We start from the raw sequence: 19624 nt of genomic DNA, 5'->3' as shown, positions 1-19624 counted from the left end.
CCACCTCCAATCCCTTTAATAGACACACACACACACACACACACACACACACACACACACACACACACACACACACAGTGCATTCAACTGATTGGCCTTTGTTTCTTACATCAGCATATCTGATGCAAAGTGTAATACAAAATGTATGTATAGTAAATAAATAAAACCATTTTGTTTTTTAGACAGCATAAAATGAACTCGAAGCATTTTATTTTTGTAAATTTTTCCATTAATTTAAATGTTTCTATGCTATCATTCTCTAACGTCCTTTGTTTAAATATGCAGCAACATGAACAATGAGGCCTTATGTAACGAAATAACAACCACTAAATTCATTTAAAAAGTCTCATTATATCCAGTGAAGATTAATCCTGACAAATGTTACTTTGTGTTTGGCAGCTGCCACGCCCAGAAGGTCCATTCAGTTTTACTTTTACTTTTAAAAGTATTTTCTCTGTGGAGTGTTTAGGGTTATGTAAGTCACTGCAGCGCGTTAACACACATGTTCCCTGAAGCGTGCAACATGCTGCACAGAGCCATCTTCTTTCTCTCTGCTCTCACCCATTTGACTGGCTGGATGAGCAGATACTCTCTGACATGCAGCTTTGTGAGTGTGTGTTGCGCCCCGTCAGACTGGTTCTCTGTACAAAAGAGCCGGGACACACAGGAGCCCCTTCAATACGACAGGCTGCCACTGTTTGTTCAGGCTGTGAGGGGCTTCACATGCTGTCATTCTGTCTGTCTAGTCTGTCTGTCAGTCGGTCTGTCTGCGGGCTGAGCAGCTGTCGATGAAGGTGAAGGTGAGCGTGGACGGGTGATCAACTTCCTGAGGATCTATAAACTTCAAACTGTGAGAAGACCTTTGTTTTAACTTTAGGACTATGGTTATTTGGAACAACTTTTAAGTATTTTAAACTCACATTGGTTGTATGTTGTAAGTGGCTTTGGATAAAAGTGTCTGACAAGTAACATGTAATGTAATGTAATGTTCATATTTTAAAGACATTTAATCAACCAAATTAAAATAATTTGGTTGTCATTTTAATATTTGACAACACTGGAACATCTACATTTGGAGATATTGAAGTAGAGCTGTATGGTCTTTGTTGTGTTAAATAATTCTATTACAAAAACAAACTTTATTAACAGGAGAGAAACATTGAAATCACTAAACAAAGTCTACTTGTGGGGATATTTGATAACTAAACACAGTAGGGTCAAATATACATTTAGGTTTTCAATAAATCGTAAGGATTCTGCAGGTGATAAGCATTATGGGATAACAGCTGTATCTAAAGGTGTTTTAGCGCAGACGGGATGCTCAGGAATGGAGAGGCTGCTTATTTATTTAAGAAATTCTGATCAGAACAAATACAAAAAAATGAGCATTTTGATGACCTAAGATGAATTGCATGTCAAAAAGATTGAGGGTTCAGCATCACTTTTTTTCCAACAGTATATTCCAAAGCCTTTTCTCTTCGGTTACCTTGTGATTATCTGCAGATAAACTAACCAGCAACATGTCAAGAAAAGAAACAAACTAACTTTAGTTATATAGCACCTTTCCAACAGACTGCTTTCACATTATAAAAACAAAACACATTTAAATGCACCCAGAGAATGGGAATATACACACATAACTCTGTGGTCAAGTTTCCCCCAAGGACGCGAGATGAATCTCATGGGTCCTGATATGATGCATGAAAAGAAAAATCTTATTTCTGCCAGAGAAAAGTACATTTTGACAACCGTATAAGGTCGTTTTACCCGAACAGATCCTTCAAATATTCAGGAGGAATTCACTCTTTTGTTGATGCCCTTACGGCTCGTCGAAATATGCAACTTGTAATGCGAGGATTCATGTAACAGTGGAGTCACAGAATAAGAAGGTTTGGGAATGACTGATGTATAATACTAACTAATCAAGAAAAGTATTTGAATTGAATTTGTAGTGTTCTACATGGTAAACCTGACCCGGTGAAGAGTGACAGTGTCTCCTCTCCTGCAGGTGGTGTGCTGTCTGAGGAGCTCCAGCAGCAGAGATGATCCTCAGACTGGGGCGGCTCACTCCGGGATACTTCAGACTCCTGGAGGTGGGTCACAGCCACAAGCTTTATTCTGTCTCTATATTTAATTGGACTGGACTCCATAGCTGTAAGAATATGTTTCTTGTATTGTTTTAAACCGATATCCCAAATACATAAATCAGGTCAGTGATTAAATGTGTTTGGTGTTAATACACAAAGATTGCCTTCTTACATTTTGTATAGAAATGCTTTATATCAGAGGAGGAGGAGTGAATTAATATTTTACAGAGAGCTGATGCAGCTTGACTCTGGAGGTTACTTTATATAACTTGTTTACACTCAACCTCACAGCTCGTCTTGCACGCAAGAGGCCGCACCAAAGAGATTTTCTTTGACTGAAACGACCCTTTCAGGGTGCCAAAGTACTCTATAGTTTCTATTTTTTATATAAAGCTTCCGGAAAGATTTCAAATATTATGATGTTATATATTTTTGTACTGAAAGTGAAAACAGCAGCACTCTTAACACATTTATAAAATGCAGAACTGAGGACAGTCTGAACCCAACTAGATTAGATTCAAGCTAAATTGTAGTTATTTAACTTACTATTCAGCTGAGTGTCTCATACGTTTACAAAAATATACAGTGTGAGAAAAAGCCAGTTTCAGGCCAGCAGGAGTTATTTAGAAGTAAAAATGTGCAGTAACATAACAAGATGTTCAAGTATGTATATTCATATCAGTGTGTTCAGGTCCTTGTTTTTAGCTGTGTGCTGTGATTCAAATGACTGGTATGTGTTGTTCTTGGCAAACAAAGCTGATTCTCAGTCTACAGCCATTGAAGTGTCTCTGTGTTGCTGTGCCCACATGCTAGAAAGCCCCTGCACTGGACCATATGGAATAACTGAGAGTACACCCTCAGTGAAAACTCACCTAAATGTATATCACTCATGACAAAGTTGTGGGATTTTGACACGGTGGAAGCCTCTGGACTGGACTTCTTTCTAATTTATTAACAACTTTGGAACTGAATACAGCAGGCTCCAGCAATGTGGATGTAATTACTGTATTTCTTCCTGCTCGAGAGTGTTTTTTTTTTACTTATAAAGTCTGCAGTATTACATTTGATTGTTTTAAGCTAGTTCAAAAGCTATTAACAAAGTGGTTTGGAACTTGAAGTTGGTTTAACGGTGAACTAGATCCTAAGTCACCAATGTCATTATGCTTAATCCTCAGAGGAGCATTGCAATCTGTCCAATATCCATCAGGTAGTTGATCATATTTAATGCTGGACCAGTTGCTAAATTCCCACACTAGCACATTGCCCCTAAAAAGAAAAAAAAGATTAAGCCTACACGTTTACAACTTTAGGACAAAGGGCTCAAATCAACATTGTCAAATGTTTCACCAACACAATCATATGACTTCAGAATACTTACACATGGTGACATAATCACATACAATTATACAAATAGTTCCTTTATTGAGAAAAAAAGTTGCATAGTACAACTTGAACTGCTCTCTGATCAGACTAGTGTGTGTTTAACTCTGTGTGTGTGTGTGTGTGTGTGTGTGTGTGTGTGTGTGTGTGTGTGTGTGTGTGTGTGTGTGTGTGTGTGTGTGCAGAGGCAGGTCTCCGGTGAGGTCCGGATGCAGCCACAGAGCAGCTTCATCAATCCCATCGCCATGACGATGGCCACATTGGGGATGGGAGTGTCTCTGTACAGCACCAGGCAGATGGCAGAGGGGAATCTGAAGCATCAGTGAGAGCAGTGTGTGGGACAGGGTGTGGGACAGGGTGTGGGACAGGGTGTGTGTGTGTGTGTGTGTGTGTGTGTGTGTGTGTGTGTGTGTGTGTGTGTGTGTGTGTGTGTGTGTGTGTGTGTGTGTGTGTGTGTGTGTGTGTGTGTGTGTGTGTGTGTGTGTGTGTGACAGAAGGTGTGTGATGGAGCAGGTCGGGGGAGTCATGTGTTTGTGCTGCTGCTGGAAGGAAAACCTGGAAAGTGTCTGGAGGAAAGTGTGTGTCAATGTTCCCAGCAGGAGGATGTGTGATGTCGTCAAACGATTAACACCTCCTTTGCAATATCAACATGTGGAGCCCATAGATTGACAATCTGCATTTTTCCTGCAGGTTGTCTTTGATTTTATTATCGATTGTATTTTAAAGCATACATTAGCATATCATTTGTCAACAGGGGTCTTTAGGAAGTGTATCCAGTAGCCTTTGTTATTTCCTGCATTTTAAAGTGTAACAAAACATGTTTAAGAGAAGTAACCACACAAAATAAAATAAAAACACAAATAAAAAAAGCCACTGAAAGACATTAAATATTTAATATGTAGTTCTTAAATAAATATGTTCAAAGCTTGGACCTCTCTGTGAAAAATTGAGATTTGTATGGATTTGTTTGTGTTTTAGAAACTTTAAAACAGCTCTCCGGCTTCACCCATGTGGAAATGTTTTGTGGGGAACAGAAAGTCTCGGGCGCCTGCACAGTCTGAATGGAGCGACTCATGTGGATAAAGCTCAGGATGGGAAGGGATTTTCCCGCCAGCTGAAATTCTACGTGTTCTCTGACATCAATGGATGAGAATGAGAACTGTTTCTGCTTTTACATTCATTTGTTTACACTTCCACTTCTGTAATGTGATCCTTTATCTGACAAACAGCAGTTTAAAGGGACAGTCCACGCTAAAATCTAATGTTTCTTTTACTCTTACCTGTATTGCCTTTTATCAATCTAAGGGATTTTGCTGTGAGTGGCTGAGTGTTGGAGATATCTGATGTAGATATGTCTGCCTTCTCTCCAATGTAGTTCAACTAAATGGCTCTCTGCTCAAAGCGACCAAAACAGAGATAACAATAAGTGAATATTGGACTTACATTCATCAGGTCGACAAAAACACAAAGCCAAATATATAAATATGTTAATCTGTAACGGCTCAATGTGTAACTAAACAACTGTTTACTTCCAAGTCCATCATATCAACAGAAAAGATGATAATATGTCAGTCTTATGTTTGAAACTGGTTCCTACTGCCCTCACGTGGCCAACAATGATATACGAGAGTCAGAATATGGTTTATTTTCCAAGTACACATACATTGAATATGCTTTGGTTGATTGGCACGTGGGCGAGAAACATTAAAAAGTAAGTAGAAAAAAAAGAGAACTTTTTATATTGAAATGAGTTCAATATGACTGTTTAAATAGCTAAAGGCAGAAATGTCCTGATCATGTCTATCAAAGAAATATTTTCAGAAGTCTATCAATTTAGAACCACTATTCAAGAGGATGTGTATGGCTGTGTTCTTTTGAAATAACTAAGACAATATATCAAAGAACAGTTAAATACATTGGGACAGTTTTGATTTCTAACTCTTAATTTCTAGTAGCAGGATTCTGAACTTCTGTTAGGCCTGTGGGATTTTGATTTATTCTACATCCCTGTCAAAACGACTGGATCCAGAGGTCACCGTGGGAACCAGCCCCTGCTGTTGGTTTGACTAATTCCTCTCCCTTGGGAGCCAAAGAGGAAGAGGATGTCGACAGTCAATCATTTCTTTATCCAGAACTCATCTAAAACTGGAAGCTATTTTTAAATAAGAATGTATTGTACTGGGTAGAGAGAATGTCATTAAAGTGACAACAGAGGGACACTAAAGAAAGAGTATTATTTAAAATATAAGTTAGAGACACATTTCAAGTGAGGATCCTCTAACTGTCTTCTGGATAAACACAATCCAAACATTGAACCTCAGGAAGGTTTTGAGAAAATATTGATGATCAGATTGATACATGGATACTATTTTCATGATTTATTATTTTATTTTCCCTATGAGAAACCTTTACTGCGTAGAATACTGCATAAAATATAGCTGCAAGAATCATTAGAGTGTGAGTGTTTGTTCGTCTTTTCTGTCCCTCTTCATACATTTTCCCTTTACTGAAGATAAATGTTTCATATGTGCTGCTATAAATGAATATTGATCTTGCACTGGTGCTTTATTTTCTTCTGTAAATGCTAATTATTTACACTATGCTGAAACAATAATCAAATAGAAAGAAAGAAAAAGAAATACACAACACCTACCTACTGACATTAGAGTTGCCAGAAAAATGTACGTACACTTGTGAGTCATTAGTACTGACACATACGTGGTCCTTTAAGGCGTAAGTATTATAAAATGATTAATAAATGTCCAATCTCATTTATTGTTTTAATTCCGTAGCGGTAAAATGTATTATAATAACTAAAATATGTTCTCCTGAAATGGGAGAGTGTAGAAATACAAGCTGTATAAAACAGAAATACTCAAGTACAAGTACTTGCTGTGCTCCTCCACTTCAGCAGGGGTCGCCCTCTCTCCGGCTGAGTGTGGGTGTGCTGTGTGTTATTTCAAGAGAAAAATAGTTCGGCGTGGGCTTGGGAGGTTTCTGTGTGATGGGGATGGATATGGACACTTGATAAAGTTCTCAGAGCGTTTGAGGAGAGAATAACAACACGCCAACAAGTGTCCAGGCTTTAAATCCTCTCAGCAGGCGAGTAAGAGTTTTAAAATAACCCCCACTGATGACAGCAGCTTGTATGTCTGCAACATTTAACCCCCGTTTGTTCTTCTAAAACTATGCGTAATTTTGAGATGACAGTGCGTAAAAGTGCGCGTTTCTACGTTGCGCACCTTTCCCTCTCCTCGTCCTATCCTCATCTTCATCTTCATCGGATCTAGAGAACGAGCAGCAGCCGTCAAAGCATCTCAACAACATGGCTGAGCTGCGACCCGCCCGGTGCTGGAGGACGGGCTTCTTCTTCTTCTGCGTCTGGCTGCTCCTCTTCCTCTCCGTAGCCTCCGGGAGTCTTGTTGTTGTGTCGGGGAGCAACGAGACGTCGGGGGGTCCAGTCGGAGACACGCCGGAGGACCCCCACCACCAAACTAACTCCACCACTCACAAGAAGGCTTTCCCCGTCCTCTCCTTCAACTACCAGGACGTCAGGAAGCCCTTCGTGATCTCTCTGTGGATCCTGCTGGCCCTGCTCATGAAGCTCGGTGAGTGGCCACAGGACTGAAGGGGTCCTCATTCAGCATCAATGAGGGGCTGGGGATCAGGAAATGATGGGTGCTTAGCAAAAACTGTCATGTATTTGATATCTGCAGCCTATACAATAGTTTTATCAGGGTCAGATTGAAAGTGTATGTGTTTCTATGACAACATGTAAAGCCATTTTAAAGAGTAAAAGGAGGAAAATTGCAATAAAACATCAGAAATTAATGCACAATAACAAGCATGGGTCAGAGGTGGAAACTAACTAGTACATTTACTCAAGTTCAAGTACTCCACTACATTTATTATGTACCTTTTAGTTACTTTACAGATTTAGATGAATGATGTGAAATATCATCAAGTGTTTAATCAGACGTTAGTTCCACCTGGAGTAAATTCACAAGCTACCCTGCAGTATACAAAGTCATTCAAACTAGCTGCACCTTTACCAGCTTTGAGAACACTTTCATGATTAATAATTATGATCAAAACAAATAATAAATATTATTCTGAAATGGGTGCATAATGAGTACTTTTATATTTTGATGATAATACTCTTGTACTTTTATTTGAGTAACCTTTTAAATGCAGGACTTTTCGTGTAACAGAGTATTCCTACACTCTGGTACTTCTACGTTTACTCAAGTACAAGATCTGAGGGATTAAAGTATACAGGCATCATGACTGAACATGTGATAGAAATAAGCATTTTTTTTCTAGGCACACTGGAAAGGTGTGAACATACTGTGTTGAGGATTTGTTATTGTGATGTTGTTTCAGCTTGGTGAAAGACAGATTTAGTTAAAAAGTAAGAATTGTGTATGGAGTTTGGTGTGAGTATGTTTCTTGGCAGGTACTGGTGTCAGCGGCTAATGTTTTGAAGTCAACTCAGAGAGTCATATTATAAGTTACCAGAAAAAGGTCATTGCTTAAGTTGAATTCTTACTAAATTGCTGACAATGCTTTACATTTTGACTTCCCTTTCCTTTCAAAATATATTTATATCATAAAAAAAATGTTGAGTCTATTGTTTAATCTGCCGTATATGCAGTCCATTAACAACCTATGTTAGTACATCCTCAAAACATTTGGTTCTGTCCAAGCAACACCTTTTGCTGCCTGGATCATAAAACACCCCTATAAACACATAAACACAACCAAAAGAAAACGCATTATATTCCCTTCTACTTTAAATTAGCACATGTAAACAAAGAAATTGTGCACCAAAAAAAGCTGCTTGTACAAGCCTGAGGTTTATCGGATTCTCAGGATTCCTTCAAGTAACTGTTAAACTTCCATGTGTCCTATGTAAACAGCCCATATTTACAATCCATGGTTACAAAATGAAAAAGTATTTTGCCATGTCTTGCTACCGACAGCCAGGATTTTCAAAAATAATAGCTACAACACCAGCAGTTAATAACAAACAAAGATGTTTAAGGCAAGGCAAGTTTATTTAGCACCTTTCAACACAAGGCAATTCAAAGTGCTTTAAAAAGATGAAAGACATTAAGAGCATTAAGAAATAGTGGAGTGGAAACACTTTATAAAATGGCATTTAAAAACCTTCATTAAAAAGGAAAGCGGAGTGTACTGTGGTACTGTGAAATGACAATATAAATGAAATGGCATCGATTACTGTACACTATAATGAAATAAAAAGACTTGAAAAAAGAAAAGAGGAAAGCGGATATAATAAACATGAATAACACGGGCATAAAATACATGAATAAAAGTTACAGTGTAATATAAGGGTTCCCAAAGGAGAGCTGATAGTCTCCACTGAACACTCCGGTTATATTTCTCTGCAGCACAAACTTGTTTTAGAAGCGTCAGTGTGTCTGTCAATTAAGCAAATGATGAAGGATTAGACTTTAAATAACCCTGGCAGAGGTTTGGCTGCAGTTGTTCAGACTAATTAAAGGTATTGCATATCTCTCTCTCTGTGGAGTTTTATAATAAGTCTTCTCTCGCCTCTGACCTTTAGCTTTCACACAACCACATATCCTCATATGCTGAGAGGATAAACTATTCCCCAGGATACAAAGAATATATAAAAGAAGTCATTATTCCAACAGGCAGATGGCTTACTCGATTCTTCTTATTATTTTGTGTGATCAAATTTGCATTTAATCAAGGCAGAACAACATGTGAAAGAACATACATACAGCTCCCTTACAAACAAACACAAACACCATAAGACAAAACATAATAAGATCAAAACACCCGCCCCACCCTTCCCAGGACCCCTGTGGGCTGGTTCAAGCGCCAATAGGCAACGAGCAGCATCAAATTACATTTACACATGCAGAGAGAAAGGAATCACATTCCAATCCAATTGATACGGGCTGTTGACAGCTCCATATGGACAACATCAAGTTAAAACAATGGCTTAATGGACTAATTGTGGCGCACCGCAACCATTTTCTTAGCAGCCGTTAGGCCAGCAAGACCTATGCGTTTTTGATATTTTAGGAATCTGAAGGGAAGAAATGTGATTCAGTAGCAGAGTGGATATGGTCGCAGGCACCGACGATTGTTCTTATTTTAATATTTGTTTCATAAACTCAATTATAATATCACATATCATTATTATTTTCTATAGTATTTGAGCGCTTGCAGTATTCAAACAAGTGTTGTTTTTGTTCTTTATTATATCATGTTCTATTTAAACAGTGACACCACACACCCAAGAAATGTTTGACCATCTGCCGACCACACTATCTGCAATGTTCAGAGCTTTCAAGAAAATCACAAAATATCTAATTGTATTCAATCGTTTCATGGTTGAAGTTTTTTTTAAATCTACATTATGCTTTATAATGAGGACATTTTTAAAATAGTATCGCACTTAAAACGTTTGTGCTGCAGAAAGCTTTACAAAATGTAGATTTAAGATGTCCTGCTAAATACATATTTTAGTCGAAATGATTAATCAATTTTACTTTAAAAACTCAACATTTGGTATTTGTGCGTTGATTAATAAGTATAAACTCCACCTAATGTCATGAAAAATATAACATGTGTTTCTGCTAACATTGATACTTTTTCACTGTTATTAGTCCACCAGAAATGATTCATTTGGGGTAAAGAAACCACTTGTTGATACTCCTTTTCAGTAGCTGAGAAGCGAAGAAACTGTGTTGCCTGAGAAAATAATATCATTGGACTGTTCCTAATAAAATAAGAACTCTAATTTAGGCCCTCCCCAGTGGTGGAAGAAGTATTCAGATCTGTTTACTCAAGTAAAAGTACTCAAGGGACTACTTGGTTGCTCTCAAAGTCTTAAAACACTCGAAGAAAATAAAGGGAAAGTATTTATTGCGCAAAAAGGGCTTTTCATAATACCAGTGAATTATAATTATTGATGCATACATGTGTTCATCACTTTAATGTTGCAGCTGGTCACTTGCATTACTCAAACAACTGCTGGGTATCTATCATAAAATCATATTTTAATGCATTAGTTATATTTTAAGTAACTACAGCTTTGAAATAAATGAAGTAAAGTATTGGTACAAAGTAGCATAACATAGAAGTACTCAAGTAAAGTACAAGTACCTCAAATTGAGCTTAAGTAATGTACTTAGTTACTGCTGCTGCTGCCCTTATTACTGTGAGATTTATTACAAATAAAGATAAGTTTTGCCTTTGAATTATTATAAAATAGTTCACCCTGCCTCCCTGAATGGAGGACACCGGGCAGCGATGATTCTGATTGGCTGGTTGAATCTCTCCTTCACTGAGTCGTTGGCAGCTCTGCGTCTTATCTGCTCCGTCCAGCTGCTGCTGACGAGGGCCGGTCCAACTTCCTGTCCTAATGCACTGCTCGATAACAAAGGTCCCAGTGTAGAGGCAGAGCGGGGGGAGCACGGACCCCTGACTGCATAAAACATCACAGAAAATGTTCCTTACAGCTGCCTCGACCCGAGTCACATGACAGGGAGGCTGAATGTCAAGGCCTATTCAGCTCACAGAGCAGTGATATCTACTGTATCAGCCCTTTATTTAACACATAGCTATAATGTGAGGTTTTTGCAGTGACACTCTGTTGAATATCATTGAAAATGAAATCTATTAGGAAATATTTTTAAACAAAACAGACAATTACCTAATGCTCTGGGGACTAACATTTATACTAAAAGCATTGAAAATGATTGTTGTCTTCAACAGATTCAATATTCAAAGGCTTTATTGTCATTGGTAATATATGTTCAGCATAATTAGAAAATCCAAGTCCAGGGCTCCGTCAAATATGCAACATACAAAATACTTAAAGGGGCCATGTTATGCTCATTTTCAGGTTCATATTTTTATTTTATGCCTCTACTGTGACATGCTTTAATGCTCTTTTATTTTTCTCCTACTGCCTCTTTTAACCCTCTGTCTGAAACCAGAGCCCAGTCTGCTCTCATTGGTTAGCTGGCCGGCTCTGTTATTATTGATCAACCTTTTAGAGATGTCCCGCCACTTAGCCTATCACATAGCCTACAATGTGTTGGAGCGCTAGCCAATAGAAGCGTGAGTGTTGCATAGTGATCACATTATGTTACTGAAGTAAACAAAGGAGTCCAATGGAGGCGGTTCAGGTGCACTATATTAAACACTGCCAGAAGGGAAAACCCCAAAAAGTATAATAGTGATTCTTTAAGATTTGCAAACAAATAGAAATGTTGCGCAAAGAAATTGAAATTAAAAAAAAAATCTATTGAAATATAAAAAATAAATGTTGAAAGAGAATCAGGCAAGTGACACAAAGTGCAAGTAAATGCAGATATAAGTAAACTTTATACATGTAAAGACGAAATTTTATGTAAAATGAAATACTGTACAGTTTACATTACATATTTTGCTTTTGTAGTAATATATAAATATGTGGACTGTAAACAGATTTGTGTACATTAAACATAAGTTGGTTACGACACTTAACTTGTGGCCCCGTATAACATCCACTAAATGCTAATATTATTGACTGTTCCCATTTAAATCTAGATTAAAAACATAAAATATGACCTCCACAGATATTTATGTTCAGTCTTTTATTCACGCCTGCAGCAGCCTCTACTGTATATTTTATGAGATGGCTGCAGTGGCGTACAGCTGACTGAGTGCATCATTTTTTTTTTTTTTTAAATCAAAGTGCTGCTCTAACACACACAGAACCTGAATATAGACTCTGGGTATTATATAATATTAGGTTTGGGATAAGGAGTTTACGTTAATTTACTTTTCCACTACAGCAGGGGAAAAAATACAGCCGAGTCATGAGTCACAATTTGTTTAAAGTATGAAGTGCCATTTTACAACTTCGTTTAAGAGATATTAGTATAATTTGTATAGAGTTTGGTTTGAGTAGGTTATCCTGGCTAAAGTTGTCAGGTTGACTGTATATTTTTTTGTCTAACCAAACTAGTTTGCAAAATACGCTTCATTAGCGGTTGGCTAAAGACTGGTCTGCCACTATATCCCTCATGACAGGACGAGATGGCTGCTGCATACACCTTGACTGTGGCATGAGCATGAGCAAGCCCCTTGTCCACCAGTAGCTACAGATAGGATAGAATAGAGCCCAATGTACCGGACAGAGGCTCTAGACTCCTTTCCTCGCACCAACGTTCAGACTGCAAACTGCCTGAAGCAGGAACGTCTGTCTGTTCTCTGACAGTGGCACGTAGCCTGCCCTCCTTATCGATGGGGCGTACACCTCTCTCTCGATGGGGGCGTAGGTGTACCCCTCGCTCTCGATGGGGGCTGCATTGAGCAAAATCCCCAGATACCACACCTGCTGGTGAGGCATGGGACTGCTCTTCTTCTTCCAATTGACCGCAAACCCCCAACTTGGTTAGGTGTAAGATCAATTGGGCTGTGTGGAACATCTGCCTATTCCCTAGACCTGGCCATGACTATGAGGTCGTTGAGATCAAATAAAACCCTCATGCCATGGTCGCGAAGCGGCTGAAGCGCTGTGGCCACACATTTGCTGAACGTGCGTAGGGACAAGGAATAGCCGAACGGTAATCTGTTGTACTCATAGATGCAAATACTTCCTGTGTTTTGGCTTTCTAGCAATTTCGACATGAAAGTAATCGTCCTTCAGGTCGATGGTTTGTGAATCAATCGCCCGGCTACACCAGTTTCAGTAACTATAGGAATCCCAACCACTTCGTCCTGTAACAGGCTGTTGTGGATCCTGCTCTTGCTGCCTGGATAGTCTGTATAACTTTGTCAGACAGTCCACCCTTTCTCAGCCTGTTCCTCTCAGGAGCCAAGCCTGGAGAGGTTGGCCCAGAGTGGGTAACGCCCCTATTGCACCCGCTTCCTGAGACAGCGCCCCCCGGAACTGAGGGACGGTCCAAGGCTGGCCCACCATCATTTGTGTCACTTCTGCGTACCATGGCGCCGAGTGGCGTCCTGGGGCTACCAGAATGACCAACAACTGTTCTTGTCTCCCCCTCTCCAGGAGTGGGGGAATGAGACTCTCTAAACGGTTGACCAATCACAGTTAGGATACGGGCCGGGCCAGCTAACCATTCAGAGCAGACTGGGCTCTGGTTTCAGACAGAGGGTGAAAAGAGGTGCTGCAGCACAGGCAGTATGAGAAAAATAAAGAGCTTTTTGAACATTAGAGCATGGAGACATGTCACAGAAGAGACTACATACTAATATGAACCTGAAAACTAGCATAAAAGGGCCCCTTTAAAAAAAAAAGATTGACAGTACTTAATAATGTTTATGTTAAAAGTTCAAATACAATATACAGGAGAAAGGGAATGTTGACCCATGATATAATACAAAACTATAAGGGAACACTTTTTGCTGAAAGAAAGGTTTATGAGAAGGAGCAAAAGTGAATGGTGTTGACTTTTAGTTTACCTGAGTAATTATCTCAAATCTTTCTCTCTCAGGTTTTCACATCATTCCTAATATATCCAACGTGGTCCCGGAGAGCTGTCTGCTGATTGGCGTAGGTCTGCTGGTGGGCGGGATCATCAAAGCCGTCGGAGAGGAAGCCCCCGTCCTGGACACCAAGCTCTTCTTCCACTACCTGCTGCCCCCCATCATCCTCGATGCCGGCTACTTCCTGCCCATCCGGGCCTTCATGGAGAACATGGGCACCATCCTGGTGTTCGCCGTGGTGGGGACTCTGTGGAACGTCTTCTTCATCGGGGGGATGATCTTCGCCGTGTGTCAGATCGAAGGCGTGCAGCTGGCCGGGGTGGACCTGCTGTCCTGCCTGCTGTTCGGGTCCATCGTCTCCGCTGTGGACCCCGTGGCCGTCCTGGCCGTGTTCGAGGAGATCCAAATCAACGAGCTGCTGCACATCCTCGTGTTCGGGGAGTCGCTGCTCAACGACGCCGTCACCGTGGTGAGTGAGGGGGGCGGGGGAACGGGCTGGTGCTTCTACTTGAATTGAGAAAAGGAGAAAGGAAAGATTTAATGATGGAAGAAAGGAAAGATGTAAATAGGTAGAATGGAAAAGAAAAATCTGAAAGAAGGAAGGAATAGGGTTAAGAGAAAAGGAAAGAAAGAAAGAAAGAAGAAAGGACGAAGAGAGCAATGACAGAAGGAAGGAATTGAGCAGTGAAGTAAAGAAGTTAGAAGTCAAGAAGGAAGGAAGAAAGACACAAAGGATGGAAGGAAGGAAGGAAGGGTGAAAGAAGAAAAGAAGGAATATATGAAAGAAGGGAGAAAGGGAAGGAAGGAACTAAGGGAGCAATGAAAGAAGTAAGGTTCTATTGAGTAGGAGAAGAAAGGAAAATAGGAGCTAAGTAAGAAAGGAATTATGTGAAAGAAGGAGGGAACAAAGTATATCAAAAGGAAGGAGGGAAGGAAGTATGTAAAAAAAGAAGGAAGGCAATATGTTAGAAGGAAGGGAAGAACAAATGAAGTATGGGGAAAAAACAGGAAGGAAGAATATAAGAAGAAAAGAAGGAGGGAAAGAAGGAAGGAAGAAAGAAAGGAAGTATGTCAAAAGAGAAGGAAGGTAGTATATGCAAAAGAAGGAAGGTTGTGAAAAAGAAGGAAGGTAGGAAAGGATGAGGATAAAATTAGGGATGAAGTGTGAAAGGAAGGAAAGATTATAAAGGGAATTATAGAGAAGTAAGTTACTGAATAGGGGAAGAAAGAGGGGTCAAAGTATAAAGAAAGAGAAATGAAAGGAAGGTGAGAAGAATAAAGAGGACGGACAGGAACGACCAAAGACAAAATAACCTTCACTTAAATAACAAACGTTGAGTGTTGAGAGCTATAGGAAGCACCTTGAATAAAACACAAAGAAAGTCTCAGTGAACGTTTCCCTCGGCAGGTTCTGTATCACCTGTTCGAGGAGTTTTCTCATGCAGGAACTGTGACCGTGTTGGACGGCGTGCTGGGGGTCGTCTGTTTCTTTGTGGTTTCACTGGGGGGGGTCATGGTGGGCGCCATCTACGGCCTCCTGGGGGCCTTTACCTCCCGCTTCACCACACACACCCGGGTCATCGAGCCCCTGTTCGTGTTCCTCTACAGCTACATGGCTTACCTCTCTGCGGAGGTCTTCCACCTGTCTGGCATCATGTCGTAAGTTCCTGTGACACAAGATGGGATTGTTAATCCAAACCAATACCCTTACAGCCAGATTTCAAAATGCTCTCCTTGTTTCCTGTCTGTCATGCTCAGGTTGATAGCATGTGGCGTAATGATGCGGCCGTACGTGGAGGCTAACGTCTCGCACAAGTCGTATACCACCATCAAATACTTCCTGAAGATGTGGAGCAGCGTGAGTGAGACGCTCATCTTCATCTTCCTCGGTGTTTCCACGGTGGCCGGTCCTCACGCCTGGAACTGGACCTTCGTCATTTCCACCGTCATCCTCTGTCTGGTGTCCAGAGTGCTCGGTCAGTTACCATAAAAACCCTGAACATATCAGCTAGTGACTTTTTTTCGCTGTATTCTTTCCAGTTATTCTTCTTGATAAACGGTATCATGTTGTTTTCTGTCCATTCTTCAGGAGTCATTGGCCTCACGTGCATTATTAATAAATTCCGTGTCGTGAAGTTGACCAAAAAGGATCAGTTCATCGTGGCCTACGGTGGCCTGCGAGGTGCCATCGCCTTTTCTCTGGGGTTCCTGCTGACCGACAACGAGAGGAAGAACATGTTCCTCACCGCCATCATCACCGTCATCTTCTTCACTGTCTTTGTGCAGGTGAGAGGGACATTTGCATTTCTCTGTTTTATCTGCAATAAAGTGACTTCAGACAAGATTAAGATATATAAGAAAAGCCTTCATTCATCATCACCAGAGGAGATATGTAGATGTTAGAGCATCATAAAAGAAAAAGCATACTGCATAGTATTGTATGACATGTAATATATAGTATAATAAGCAATGTCATAGTTATATTTTAAAAATAAAAGGAAGTATTATAAGATAATACACTTTATATTTAAAAAACATATAATTCCTGGATAATGTTTCTATCAAGTAAAAGTGGTCCAGAAAAAGACACGGGGTGGTTTCTTTGTTATTATTATTACGAAAGTTATTTGTCGGTTTTATCAATATCTACATGGTCTCACTTGTTGTTTCTATCTTCAGGGAATGACAATCAGGCCTTTGGTGGAGCTCCTGGCCGTGAAGAAGAAGAAGGAGAGCAAACCATCCATTAATGAGGAGATCCACACACAGGTGAGATCCACAATCTGACCTGGAACAATGTTAACGTACAAGATGTAACAAATATTAAAGCTTGAATCACATTTTTGTTTATTGTTCATCTTTATGCAGAAATAACATCATATCACTTTCCTTTTGTCTCCAGTTTCTGGGTCATCTCCTCACAGGAATTGAAGACATCTGTGGTCATTATGGACATCATCACTGGAAAGACAAGTAGGATTTTTCCTCTGACTCCTCCCTATTACTTAAGAAACGGCCTAACAGCAAGGTTTATACAATGTATGGGTTTTGAAATAATGAACATTATGAAGATACATATTATGTAAATAAAATAGATCACTTACGATAGGAGAGAATTAGCTAAAGGATATACAGTTATGTTGTTATTCATTTATTTAACAAGGACAGTGCACATATTTATTTCTGTAAATGTACACGAGTTTCTGTTTCCTCATCTGTTAAATGTTTTGGATTTAGTAGCCAGTAGAAACTCAACGAGAACCAGGAAATAAAACATTTAAAAAATGTTTTTAAGTTAACTGAAAATATAGAATGAAAAAAACATAGTGTATTTTAAAGTAAAAAACAAACAAAAACTAATTTGAACGTTAAAAACAAATCTTAAATGAGCAAACCCTCTCTGGTAACTAAGCTGAATTGAAAACAAAAATTAAGTACAAAACTAAATTATATATATCAGTTTTAACCCCTTCAATCGGCACACATAAAACATATATTTGAAAAACATACATTAGAAAAGATTAAAATAAAACAATATATACATCTATTCCTTCTTACAGTACAAATACACTTAGAGAGACTAGTGTGAATAAGGGGAAGTGCAGAAGGTATTTGTATGGTAATGATCAAATTACCATCAATTCTATGAGTTTATTTAACGCTGTGACTGAGTATAAATGTTAATGATTGCTTCCTGTGCTCAGGCTGAACCGCTTCAACAAGGCCTACTTGAAGAAGTGGCTGATCGCAGGCGAGCGCTCCACCGAGCCGCAGCTCATCTCCTTCTACAACAAGATGGAGATGAAGCAGGCTATGATGCTGGTGGAGAGTGGGAGCGCCGCCAAGCTGCCCTCCATCCTGTCCTCCGTCTCCATGCAGTGAGTGTTAGTTCATGTAGAGGTCATGAAGACAAATTCTGTTTTTTCACATACACCTGAGGTCGAACACTACAAGTCTCCTGGATGTAAATGAAAACAGATATAAATACCAGGGCATTTGTTCGAGAGATGCATTAGTGTAACTCGATTCATGTGCATGCCTTAAAACATTAGTGTTAATTGACACAAAAAAAAAACACAAAATGTATCAGTTCCTATATGTTTTTTGTAGGGGTATGTACACTCTTTTTAAACCCAAAATCCATTCTGTACCAAATATCATCTTACTCCGTTGTGACATTAACACATATTGCTTTGGACTTTTACCCCAGCACACATTGCAAATTACAGTTCTTGGTTAATATATTGCAAATATTGTGAAGCTCCCTTTCATTTTAACAACAGATATATTTTAACATTTTGATCAAAATGCATTTTTCTTGAAAATGTTGTTATTTATGATTCTTGAATGTTGTTGTATATTTTTATTTTACTCCCACTATGTTTATTGCTCTGCACCAACATACCAAGGCAAATATTTATATTAAAAAACCTCCCTTATCTTTCTACGGCCCGTCTACACTACAAGCATCGAAAAATGCTTTCAACGCTTCGCCCATTCACTTGAATGGGGTGACGTAGAAGATTTTTAATCTTGGCCGAACTGCATTGTGGGGAGCATGGCATGACTTTGCAAGCATCGCGAGCATCTATCGGCATCAAAAGTTGAACAATGTTCAACTTTTGAGGCTCGATGCTTGGCATCAGCCAATCAAATCCCGTTTATGCAAATCCCGCCAGTGCAAGCGCTAGCCAATCAAACCGCGTGCAAGCTGGGAGAGCCAGACCGCAGTTCATTTCCTCATATTCCAAACGAGATATTACGGTAGCAAATCACCCGGTTCTTTACGACCAGAACTATTTACCGGGATACAAACCGGAGGAACCAGGCATGGAGGGAGGTGGCAGAGACAGTGGGTGAAACTGGTAGGTTTTTCGCCTGTTTGGAGAGTTTATATCCAGTTTACTTCGTTTTAACATTGCTATTGCTTTGTATGTCGGGGGCGGGAGATTGATGTGATTGGTTGTTGGTCGCGTTGCTCGCAAAAAATCGCCAAGCTTCAGACACGCCCAGCTTCAAGATTTTTTGATGCCTGTAGTGTAGACGGGCCGTTACAGTGCAGACGCTTTTCTTGCTTTGCTCTTGCCTCTGCTTACTGTTTTATGGCTGATTTTCCCTATTCTTATTCTCGGAAAACTTCGAGCAGGCGGCTGCTGCTGGACATTAACTTATCACTTGGAATGACAGTTATTCTTCGTAAAATAGACGGAGGTTTTCAGCCATATTTCAAACACTTTTACGACAACCTCAGTCCTGGTACAGGTATGCCGGTGACCTTAGCACGACAGCTAAAGCCTGGTATGGGCTACTGCATGTCTTATCTTAAGCTAGTTTAGGCTTAGCCAAGTGCCCCTCCGTTCTCTACAGGATGACTTCCACTAACTTCTACAGAAGTGGGCTGTGTTGGAAATGAAATTGAACGGTTGGCAAGTTAACGTGGAAGTGGGAATATGGGACTATGTCGTCGGGATATGACACCACTTTACCAGTGTTGCAAAATAATGGAAAAGGTTTTATGCTAACTTCACAGCTAGTTAGGAAGCTACAAGCGGTTCCAAGGAACAGGAGGGCTGTGTATTGGGTTAATGTAAATTCTACAAGTGGTAGTCCTCCTGGAACTCTCTGGGTGCAAAGTAAGAGTAATGCCATTTCATGGA

The 19624-nt window shown here is 39.8% G+C and overlaps 1 protein-coding gene and 1 long non-coding RNA gene across 2 annotated transcripts in view; both read left to right on the top strand.

The window, feature by feature from the left end:
* Positions 1–679: 679 nt before the first annotated feature.
* On the top strand, positions 680–3864 carry LOC104953984 (uncharacterized). Its single transcript, XR_799282.1, has 3 exons — positions 680–850; positions 2009–2093; positions 3653–3864. It is a non-coding gene; the product is annotated as an uncharacterized lncRNA (long non-coding RNA).
* Positions 3865–5875: 2011 nt separating this feature from the next.
* Positions 5876–19624, top strand: part of LOC104953974 (Na(+)/H(+) exchanger beta) — a 21294-nt gene continuing 7545 nt past the window's right edge. Inside the window, exons 1-8 of the mRNA XM_010781021.1 lie at positions 5876–7075; positions 13976–14436; positions 15376–15626; positions 15726–15943; positions 16057–16253; positions 16647–16736; positions 16870–16940; positions 17672–17845. Of these exons, the coding sequence (XP_010779323.1) occupies positions 6793–7075; positions 13976–14436; positions 15376–15626; positions 15726–15943; positions 16057–16253; positions 16647–16736; positions 16870–16940; positions 17672–17845 (1745 nt within the window). The 5' untranslated portion in view covers positions 5876–6792. The remainder of the gene's footprint in view (positions 7076–13975; positions 14437–15375; positions 15627–15725; positions 15944–16056; positions 16254–16646; positions 16737–16869; positions 16941–17671; positions 17846–19624) is intronic.

The sequence above is a fragment of the Notothenia coriiceps genome, unplaced genomic scaffold (assembly GCF_000735185.1).
Source record: "Notothenia coriiceps isolate Sejong01 unplaced genomic scaffold, NC01 NC01_scaffold00000491, whole genome shotgun sequence".
Lineage (NCBI taxonomy): Eukaryota > Metazoa > Chordata > Actinopteri > Perciformes > Nototheniidae > Notothenia > Notothenia coriiceps.
This window is presented reverse-complemented; position numbering and strand designations above follow the sequence as displayed.